The sequence below is a fragment of the Zea mays genome, chromosome 6 (genome assembly GCF_902167145.1).
Source record: "Zea mays cultivar B73 chromosome 6, Zm-B73-REFERENCE-NAM-5.0, whole genome shotgun sequence".
Taxonomy (NCBI): Eukaryota; Viridiplantae; Streptophyta; class Magnoliopsida; order Poales; family Poaceae; genus Zea; species Zea mays.
Genome location: NC_050101.1, coordinates 75,369,370 through 75,380,839, shown reverse-complemented (window position 1 = coordinate 75,380,839; position 11,470 = coordinate 75,369,370). Strand labels below are relative to the sequence as shown.

The 11,470-nt window shown below is 45.9% G+C and overlaps 2 protein-coding genes across 2 annotated transcripts; one reads left to right on the top strand and one right to left on the bottom strand.

Moving 5' to 3' along the window:
* Positions 1-4,432: 4,432 nt before the first annotated feature.
* On the bottom strand, positions 4,433-6,116 carry LOC100272987 (uncharacterized). Its single transcript, NM_001147438.1, has one exon. The coding sequence runs from the start codon at positions 6,098-6,100 to the stop codon at positions 4,712-4,714; it is 1,389 nt and encodes a 462-aa protein (NP_001140910.1). The 5' UTR covers positions 6,101-6,116; the 3' UTR covers positions 4,433-4,711.
* A 203-nt stretch (positions 6,117-6,319) lies between these two features.
* LOC103629431 (protein FAR1-RELATED SEQUENCE 5-like) lies at positions 6,320-9,253 on the top strand. The gene is made up of 3 exons (XM_008650554.3): positions 6,320-6,511; positions 6,762-8,859; positions 8,944-9,253. Exons 1-3 carry the CDS (start codon positions 6,471-6,473, stop codon positions 9,076-9,078), a joined length of 2,274 nt encoding a protein of 757 aa, XP_008648776.1. The 5' UTR covers positions 6,320-6,470; the 3' UTR covers positions 9,079-9,253.
* The last annotated feature ends 2,217 nt before the right edge of the window (positions 9,254-11,470 follow it).

Genomic DNA, 11,470 nt, shown 5'->3' with positions numbered 1-11,470 from the left:
TAGAGTGATAATCTTTCCCAGCTATATATGACAAAGTAGTGGCATCAGGATGGCATCATGCACGCACGCGCGCGCGCTAACGGCCCCCCAACTCGTGCATGGCCATGGCCGAAAAGGGGGCTGGGATTCTTTCTCGGCATGCAATCATCACTGCGGCGAGCACCCGGCGCCATGCGTCGACGCCGCGCTGCCCTGCCCTGCCGTTGGCTCCATGGCGCGCAGTTCAGTTGCCCGGGAGCTCGGGCGTCTCCTTTTTTTTTAGTTTTGCGCCCATGCCAATTGCCATGCACCAGCGGCGACGCTCGCACGCGCCAGCTTACTAGTACTGCCGCTAGGTAGTAGGTCGGGGACATGAAAGAGCATCAACGGACGAGACCTCGCATTATGTTCCTGGAATGATTGCTCATCTCATAGTATGTACGTTGCTTGGGTCCCATTTTTCTGTTTGTTTTCATGCTGCCCAAACTGTGGGGAAAACAGAAAAGGAGGCGCCAGAACGAACGAACCTGACTCCCAGGTCCCAGCCACGCTCCGCTGCTCAGCCGGGCACTTGACGCCCACACGCTGCGACTGTACAATTTACAGGGGAGAAACAAGTCAGTTCCTGCATGGTTTGGGCGGGAAACTGATGGAGCTCAGTGTCAGGTAACAGCACCTCCAAGACAAGTTTCGGCACCTTTAATTTGTCTGAATATACGAAGAGGCAAAGATCACCAGCCCCAGCCTTCGTTCCTTGCTCCTGCCTGGCCATATCCAAGTGCCTGTTCCTTTCTTTCCAACCCCATCAGATCTCACCAAACGGCCACGATACCAAATACTCCATCCTGCATGATCATGGGCCATCGCAACGGTGTCCATCACTAGTGGTCGCCCCAGATCTAGGCAATGCCTCAACCTGAAGCTTCAATGGAACTGCCCCAGATCACACGTGTAGCCTGCTGTTGCAGTGTCTCCATGAAAAAAATCTGCGTGCGTTCAATGGATCAAGCGCCTTGGTTAACTAACAACAATATACTGTACAGCCTTAGATCCCGGGCGCTCTACAACCATCTAGCTTGGCAGAGCAGCAAAGCCAAAGGGACTGATCTGTTCCTCGCTTTTCTGAATGCTGAAGTGACTCGGACACTGCCGTGCTAATCTAGAGGTGCTGCAGCTGCCAGCGCTGAAGGATTCAAAATTTCAGATTCTGGGCAGTACTGTAGTCCGCTTTGCAATTGCAAGAATGTAGCTACAGGGACATAACTTGAGTGTCACCTTTTTTTCCTTTCTTCCCATGAAGCGGACAGCTCCCACTGCATGGCAGGCTTCTCCAGCTCACTACCGGGCATGACACCCACAGCAGGCCAAGTGGCCGCTTCCATCAGCAGAAGCCTAGGTGCAGGCTGTCAAGATCGTCCGTCCAACTTGCAACCCAGGGCTCAGACCAACTCCCACTCCCAGTGCAGACGTGCTCGCCCAACAAGTGCATATCAAGACAGCACATTCTGGGAATCGGATTACGACCCGTACCAGAGCCATTCATGAACCAAGCAGTAGCACAACAGGGAAAGAAAAGGTAAAGGAGTAACCCATGCAGGCCTTGTTTTTGTTTGGATACCCTAATATTCACCTCAATCCACGTGGGGTGAGGTGGATTGGAGTGTAAACCCTAGTATTCACCTCAATCCACATGGGTTGAGGTGGATTGCAACCTCACCCCATGTGGATTGAGGTGAATACTAGGGTATCCAAACAAGGCCACGAGGATTTACAATTGCCCCCCGTAACACATATATGGCCAAGCCAACAGGTAGGGGCTCTAGAAGAGCACCCACAAACCAACTTACCAACCGCACAGCAAAAGCAACCTCGATTTATTTTAGCAGCATGGCTCTCCACGATAAGGAAGCATGCAAGTTTTCAACGCCAAATAAGCTCAAGGCACTAACCTGGATGGGAGTGCGTGCATCCCCTGTGATTTGATGTCAACACAACTGAAAGGAAATCATTTGCTAGGCGAACTGTGACAGAGGATGCCCTTTTAGCATGCATGGCTCCATCCACTTGCAAAGTTGCTCCACAATGCTAGTGACCAGAACTCAGTGCTTCCACCGTTATGACCTGTTTACACGCCATAACGAACTTCTATTATAATCAAGAGTCAGTAAGGTTTGTACCAGCAAGCACGATAGAGACACACTTGCTTTTACAAGTTACAGGGCAGATAAGTCGATGTAAATACTTTATAACCATGGAGCTTGCTGTAACCAAGCACTAAGTTTCAATACGAAGTAACCACAGCGCTTACCCAAACCATGAAAGTGATCAAACTTGACTGCAAGCGTAGATGGATAAGCAAGCAGCATTGCATCTCGATAGACATCGCCATGGCTCAAAATCAGAACCCTTTCAGGCCATAGTTACACTGTTCCTCCATTGACTGAACGTTTTAGTTGACTTCTATGACTCTGACTTCACTTGTTTCTATGTCTCCTTTTGCAGATCCAAAGCAATACAGCTAGCATTAAGACACAAACAAATAAATATTTTAACATTAGCACTTACAGCTGTAGATGTATATTACAGTCATTATGCTCACAAACAACAACTAAGAACACAGAACTAGAACATATTAAGGGGGGTGGGGGTGGGGCTACAACCTTCCTTGTTCAGTCAGTGTAACTAAAATCAGTGAATTCATATCTTATCAATCAGGCGTCAGTACAGGTTTAATATCAGATCTGATATTAAGCTGCCAAGAGCCCAAGAGCACATGCAAGACTGGGCCAGGCAAATGGACAAGCCCATTGAATCTGTGCAGAGGGGAATGAATTTACTGGCCATACACCCCAAGTTTAATACTAAATCCAGTGTCACAAACGGGAGATGAAAAACTCATAAATCCAAATAGTAAGTACCAAGTTTTGTTTGCATTAATCATATTTAAGACAAAACTTCTAAAATGGTCTTGCAGATAAAAAAAAATTCAACAAAATTTAAATGTTGCTGATAAAAAAAATGAAACGGCCCATCAATGGAATCCAATCCAAAAGAAAGGACCAAATTAAGAAGATGTTCAAAGGTTCTCAGTCGTCATTCCAGAATTCTGAAGCTAGGAGTTGGCAGCTGACAGAACTTAATGGCATATTTGACGACGAAAAGAACTACCTTGTGTAATTATGTAGACCACGATAAACTAGTTGAAACACAGAACATTGTTCTAGTTATCTAGCAAGTGGTAACAATCTATCATTGTCAAGTATGCACCTGCTTTTCTCTACCGCCTGGGGAAGTACAACAATTGTAACTCGAATTTGAAAACACATCCCAGTTCAAACATTGATGCAACTTTGTTCTTTCTTCTAATATGCTATGCTTCAACAGAATCTTCAAACTACAAAGTGAGTATAGTAGTAAAGAATGATAAAGAGGCACCCAGTCAAATGATCAGGTCTTGAAAATATATCAGGCCACTAAAAGAATGAGGAGAACTCTAGGGTCACAGGGTCAAGAAGAGAAGGATTTTGAACATTCAATTCCCATCAGATGTACAATATGAGATACTTTTATACAAAGCACAGATCAACTTCAAGTCAGCAGTAACAGTAACAAAAAGGAATAATAATGAAGTAGCAACAAACTAAATTCAAAATTTACAATAAGGGCTAATTTGGAAACCCCATTTTACCAAGGGATTTTCATTTTCCCAAGGGAAATTAGTTCATTTTTCCTTGGGAAAATAAGAATCTCTTGGGAAAAAATGGAGTTCCTAAACTAGCCCTAAGTGTTTTTTACTAGGCTAACGAGAAAAGTGGGACCATTGAACCTGTTTCTAAAAATGGGAAGGTCTTAACATCTCAGCCTAAGTCAAAACTCTGAACTTCTGATGTGCCCTCTCCGCGGTCCTAGATATGCCAAATTATATAAACTGATGAAAGTGGGCAAGTTTCTTTCGTGTACTCTTCATAAATTACGCACCATTAAGATTCAAAATGCCAAAGTATGCAAGCCAGCCTTTAATGTGAAACGTCCATCATAATATTCCATACATGTGCAACAAGAAGGGGGCGCACCAAGAGACATGTGACTAGGTGACATGAGTCATGACACTAAGGCTCTGTTTGGAATTGGGAACTGAGATCCAAATTCCAAATCCTTGTAAAATCCTAGAAGTTTGTAGAGCAAACCCCATTGTTCCAAACAAGCTCTAATGCAAATTACACAATTCAAACACCATCTGAAACTCCCTCTAGGTGATTCTGTGGCAACGGGATCTTGGTTTTCCGAGTGAAGTAGCAAATATAGGAAACATCACACTTGAATATTAAGTCAACATGTTCTCCGCCTCTTAAAATGTAGGGGTTCCTATACCATAAGATCGTAGTGAAAGTATAGAGATGAACTTGAGCAAATCCGAACTCAGATAGTCAGAAGTCAGAAGTACATTCAGTGTCATAAGATCACTTTTAAGTGTGTAAACAAAGTGAACATCTAGAACCGAATCTGCTCATCTCAGTGATTGTGTACAAAATTTAAGGCAAAGCCAAGCTGTATTGCTGAACACACACAGGATTCTTGTCCATACCCAATTACAGTAAGACCAAGTGTAGCCAACTCAAAAGGATAAACAAAAGGATACGGACTAGATACCAGTTTATGCCACTTGTCCTGTGCTGGGGCATACAACACCAATATTAAAACTGCCATGGAGGTGATTCCAATTCCTAACCCCTCATAGCTCGAATTCATCATCCAACTTTAGCGTCTCAGCTGCAGCCTCCTCTTCCTCATCGTCAATGGCGAAGTATGGGTTATGCACCTCAGGCCGGAACTTGTACCCAGTAAAGACATAGAACGCGAGCGTCACAAGCTCCCCGGCCACGACGCTAGTCCACAGGTACCGGTACGAGGTGATGGTCTGTAGGGCATACACCACGACCCGCGTGAAGTAAATGTAGCAGATGACCACCACATAGTACTGGCGGAAGAGGGTGAGCTTCATGAGGTTCACCGCAGCCTTCCCGTCCAAGCGAGCAGCCTCCCGGAGGTTCTTAATGGACCACACAATCGGGAAGAGCACAGCACAGCAGCAGACCACATCGACCAGCAAGAAAATCTGCTTCCAGGTGACCCAGTCCCGGGCATAGGGTCCAGATTCGTCAATCACCACCTGCGCGATGTTAGCTACGACCTGCAGGGGGATGACCACCATAAGCACCTTCTTCTCTCGGTCGGCCAGGTAGGGCTTGAGGAAGGACCAGCCGGTGCCGATGAGCACTATGAGCGTGAAGAGCGAGATCCCCTTGAGGAAGCTGAAGATGTAGAATAGCACGTCCCAGCCGTGGGCGGTGCCGGTGCGCTCGATGCATGACTTGTCCTCGGCCTCGGCGAGGAGGTTGAGCGCCTTGAGCACGAGCACGGCGAGCATGAAGTAGTGGATCCGGAATACGGCGGCCCGCTTGCGGAGGAGGATGGCGACCCAGGCAGCGGCGAGGCCAGCGTAGGCGAGGCAGAAGAGGAAGTAGAAGGAGGGCAGCGCGGAGGCCCCCGCGGAGAGGTACTGGCGCTCCCCGGTTGCCGGGTCGACGTTGTACATGGCAGAGCGGACGTCCATGTCAACCTTGAGGCCGCCGCCGAGGCAGTTGGCGAAGACGAGCGTGTACTGGCCGGGCTCGGAGACGCGGAAGGCGGTGGAGAAGGAGGAGGAGCGAGCGACCTCGACGCCGGCGGGGTTGGAGGGCGGGCGGAGGCGGTCGAAAGAGAAGGCGAGCTTGACGAGCTCGGACTGGAGCGCGCAGGTGACGTCGAGGTCCTGGAGCTGGCGGAGGACGTGGACCCAGGCGTCGAGCGTGGAGAGGAAGAAGCCGAGCTGGGAGAGGTCCAGCTCCGCGGAGGCCTGCGGGTCGAAGGCGATGCCGGAGACGTTGAGCTCCAGCACGCCCGAGTGGGAGAAGCCGAATTCATCCAGCGGGATGATGCTCCGCGGGTCGGCCCGGATTGCGGTCTCCCGGATCTCGGCCGCCGCAGGGGGAACCAACACCATCGCGGCGACGAGGAAGAGGAGGGCGGTCAGGGAGGGCCCCCGGTGCGCCACGGCGTGCAGCGACGGCGAGGCGGCCATTATGTGTGCCGCCGCGATCTGGGAGCCGGGGTGGGGGCGATAGAAGGCGGTGGTGGGATTCGGGATTTGGTGGGCGTGAGGGGAACCAGATCGTCTGCCGAACGGCAGAGGGCAGTGCTTCCGTTGATTACGAATCCAACGGAGGTGGTGTTGTGCTGCTTGAGCTCAAACGGCCCAGCTTGTGGAAGGCCCAATACCGGGTTACTGTACCAATGGAGGGAAAAATAGTACCGGAGGAGGGAAAAATAGTACCGGAGGAGGGAAAGGGCAGCACCCATCGCAGATTGGAGGGAAAAAATACAGTCGCCTAGTTTGGAGTCGTTGCTTTACCGATGCAGCAGGCGATTCCAACGATTCAGTTCCTGTGAAGATGACGGAGAATAAGAATGCAGAGCCCTACACACTCAACGAGTAAGAATACTTTTCTTTTACTCATTACACGTTGCTTCCCCGTCTGTCTGCTTGTATTTTGTCTAGCAATTATTTGGGGTTGATTGCTTGCAACAGCAAGTAGCTAGCTAGTTCGTCAGGCCAAAATTCGTAACTAGTTCTTCACGATTATTAGGCTTTAATGTTCAATCAACAACAGGATCAATGTTTCTGCTACTTGTACATTATTTTTGTTCCATTAGCAATCATAGTATTACTAATGATTTTTCAGGGAGAATATGTTCCCTTGTTTGGTTCCTCATGTTGGTATGAAATTCAGAAATACAGATGAGGGTTGGAACTTTTGGTTAGCCTATGGTGGTCAAAGAGGTTTTGATGTTAGGAAAAGATACACAAACAAAAGTAAGATTGATGGCAAAGTTACATCATGTAGATTTGTTTGTGCCAATGAAGGTCATAGAGGGAAAGATAAAAGGGATGATCAAGTGAAATGTCATCGAGCTGAAACAAGAACAGATTGCGAAGTGCGTATGTGCCTTGTAAAGGATAAAGATTCTGATGAGTATAAAATAAATGATCTGAATTTGGAACACAATCATGTCCTTCACTCGCCAGAAACTTTCCACTTGATGGTGTCACAAAGAAAAATTTCAGATTTGCAAGCTTTTGAAATTGAGACAGCCGATGATTCAGGAATAGGTCCAAAAGCATCACATGAATTAGCATGTCGCCAAGTGGGTGGACCACTTAATTTGAGTTATACCCTCCGTGATCATAAAAACTATTTGCGAGGCAAGCGACAACGAGAGATGGCATATGGTCACGCTGGAAGCATGCTTAAATATTTTCAGAACAAAATGGTAGAGAACCCCTCATTTCAATATGCAACACAAATGGATATCGAAGAGAAGATCGCGAACATATTTTGGGCTGATGCTAAAATGGTTGTTGATTACACACATTTTGGTGATGTTGTTTCCTTTGACACCACATTTGGGACAAATAGAGAGAGTCGACCTTTTGGTGTTTTTGTTGGATTCAATCAGTTCAGAGAAACAGTAATCTTCGGTGCTGCTCTAATGTACGACGAGACATTTGAGTCTTTCAAGTGGATATTTGAGACCTTTCTAAAAGCACATAATGGAAAGCAACCTAAAACATTCTACACGGACCAAGATTTTGCTATGGGAAAGGCTGTTGAGCAAGTGTTTCATGAGGCATGGCATGGGTTATGCACCTTTCACATAATGCAAAATGCTATCAAACATTTGCCTAAGCAAGAAAAGGATAAAGGCTCAAATATTCTAGCTGATTTTAGTGCATGCATGTTTGAGTATGAGGACAAGGAAAAATTTGAAACAGAATTTGTCATGTTGAGGACAAAGGTACAGAAGCAAACTTGGTTAGATAGTATTTACAAGTTGAAAGAAAAATGGGCTGCATGTTATATGAAACATGTCTACACATTAGGCATGCGAAGCACACAATTAAGTGAGAGCCTAAACAATGATTTGAAAATTCATTTCAAATCCGATTTTGACATCATTCGATTTTTGAAGCATTTTGAAAGGGTGGTGCAAGGGAAAAGAAATAATGAGCTGAAATCGGAATTCGAATCAAGAAAAAAACAACCGAGGATAATAATGAAGATACCCATGTTGTTGCAAGCAAGCAAATTGTACACACCTATTATATTTGAAGCTTTTCAAAGCCAATATGTAAGGTCTATGACAGCATGCACCAAAGTATTAGATGGAAATAATGAATACCTTGTTGCAACCGGGAGCCTCGGTGAAGAACTTGTCCTTGAGGAAGAGTGCAAAGTTATTGGTAATCCATTGGACCAATCAGTTGTATGCAGCTGCAATTTATTTAATAGAACTGGGATAATATGTGCTCATGCTTTGAAAGTTCTTGATTTGATGAATATCAAGTCATTGGCTGCCCAATATATATTAAAAAGATGGACACGACAAGCACGGAGTGGCACAGTACAAGACATGAATGGGAAAAAGGTAATTGAAAATCCAAAGTTTGATGCAATGCTTCGCTATAGATACTTTTCTCGGAAGCTTCTGAATTTAGCGCATCGAGCAGCCTACTTTCCAGAGTGCACCCTATTGATGGATAGCACAATTGACATCCTTGGTCAACAGATTGAAGACAGAATTACCACATGCACAAATGACGATCAAAGTGTTTCTCAGAGTGATCTTGCTCCACCAAATGACACATTGAGTAATGTACAATTGAAGAAAAAAGAGGTTCGCATAAAAACTTCAAAGAGAAAAAAGCTTGGCTGGGAAGAAAAACACAAGGGGAGGAAAAATGGACAAAACAGAACTCAGTTGCAAGTACAAGTATCAATGGTATGTTAATTTTTAACATGTGAATTATAGCATTATTATAAAGTTCCATGTACATCTGAGTCTTTTGTATTTCGTTTTTTCAAGGCACAAGAAATAGAGAAAGAAGTAAGCAGCAACGAAAAGAGGAAAGAGCCTGAAGAATATAGTACTATCAGCTCCTTCACCCAACTATTGAATGGAGCAAGCAGTGATGATCTAAAAATTGAGGGATTCTTTTAGTGAATTCTTCTTTTTAGTTCTGGAGCAATTGAGGAGGGCTATTTTGTTGTTAGCAATTGCTACTAGTATTTTGTTTAGGAGCAAGTGAGGAGGGCTATTTTGTTGTTAGCAATTGCTAGGTGGAATGTTCAGTTTCAATCGCAAATGAAAGTTAATTGCTGAAGAAAGAAATGTTATTCTTCAACTTGGCTCAGTTTCATTCATAGTTGACAAATATTGAGTGAAAACATTCTGCAGAAATTCATTCAACCGTCGGCGGCAGGCATGCTGGAGCGCTCAGCACAGCATGCTGCTGCAGCACATCGGCCAGTGCCAACATTGGCGGTGGCGCCGGCGGCGACTTGAAGCAGGAAACAAGGTGTGCCTGCTAGCTGCGTGCCCAGTAGCTGAGAACGGGGAACATGGGCCTGTTTCTAAGTTGGGCCGCATACATGGAGCACTGTATATGCCGTAACGAGAAAACAGAAGGAAATGAAGCATGCACCGTTCGTTGCAGGATCGACGGGCGCACTGCCCTCTGCCGTGCGTCAGAGGATCTGGTTCCGGCGTGAGGAGGGGATGGCGTGGTGAGTCGGAAAAGGCGACGGGCGCACTGCTGGGTTGAACGCACGACCACCCAGCACTTCGCGTAGACATTTTTACGGTAGGACATGAGACCAACTCCAGCAGACTCCCTCTCCCGTATCCGTATTTAGCACGGCCAACAGTTTCTCTCTCCTCTCTGTATCCGTTCCCGTTTCCGGCAGACTCCGTATTTGCACTCCGCATGCAGTCTATGACAGCGGGGGCCGCGAGCAGGAGGTGGCGCATGCAGTCTTCTGCGGAGAGGAGAGAGAAACCGTGGAAAAGGGGAGTGCAGGTACACGGCGTCTGTTTTGCGGAGACGGATGCGGAGGCTGCTGGAGAGCGAAATAGTGACTCAGAGCGTGTATAATGCGGATGCGGAGTGGGATGGGGAGTGTTGCTGGAGTTGGTCTTATGAGACATTCTGAAGACGTGAATTATCGGGACTAATATTTAGAGGTGTTTAATTTGTAGAGAATAATTTTTAGTTCCAAATTATCAAATACGGAAAGTTTCATTTTATTTGAGTTCCAAATTATCAAATATGGAAAGTTTTCATATTTAATAATTTAGAAGATTAAAATAGAATAAAATAAATGACTAAAAATTTAGTTTCCAGAAACCAAACATCCCTTTAGTCTCTCCACTAAAAATTATTACCTCCGTTCTTGAATATTTACTGCTCGTTAGTTTATTTTTAAACTAAAGTGCGATAAATAAAAAAATAGAGTATGTTTTAGACAAAGAAAACAAGAAAACAAGCCCTCCAACAATTCCATAATTGTCTTCTCTTTCTTGCTACGAGGCTAAAACATCCAGTCGTGTCCGTACATATTCGCCGGCCTCCAACTCCAACGCTCCCAATCTCCGCTTCCACTGTCAAAAAAGCCTGAGCAAGCAACTTGTGCAGCCAGTCAGCCACGCACGGCGCACCACTGTCGTTGGAGGAATGGAGGGCTAACGACACGTTGTTTTGCTGCAATCCGGCGACGCTTCGCTTTCGTGGCTCTGTTGTCCGCCTCAAAAAAGGGCAACACATCTGGTGCTCAAACAGTTACTGTGGTCATATACACATTTTGAATCTGGGCCATCTATCTCTCATCTAATGGCAACCGTCAGTTTTATAGAGAGCACCTTCCACCTTCCTTCGGCTGCGCTGAAATTTTGGTGCTAGCTCCCTGCCCCACGAATCCACGAGACCACGACACAATCCGATAGAATGATATCTCTTTGCATGGCACACACCTCGTCGCTGGCCAAACAACCTCGTCGCCACCGTCCTGGCACACACCTCGTCATCGCTGGCCGGTGAAGCTCACCGCAATCTACCAGGCGCAGCTCGCCGCCACCATCTGATTGTCGCTCGGCCCCACAGGCCAGGCGCAACACGCATTGTATCATGCTTTGAAGGATAACTGAACTGTATCATGTTGTGTATTGCATTTAAACTTGGAAATTCATAACGTCAAGCTGAAAATAGCATATTGGCAAAATGCTATGTTCAACCTAAGCATGCTGAACATCCTGAATAATGGTAAAATAGCATATTGTGAATAACTGAGCATCCTGAACATGAAATCAATAATGGTAAAAGAGCAGATTGTGAATAAGCACCAGAACTATATTTTGTGCATTTTTAGAGTTTGTCGAACTTCACATTACAGCCCCAGAAAATATAAGTAAGCACCAGAACTATCACATAATCCAGAAGCTTAAACATTCAATACAAACTTAAGGGAAAACATATGAAAGTATCGTCTATTATATGGTGCTCGGACGGTGATGTCGAGTTCCACGCTATCGGCAGCGACGGCCTGCACCTGACTGG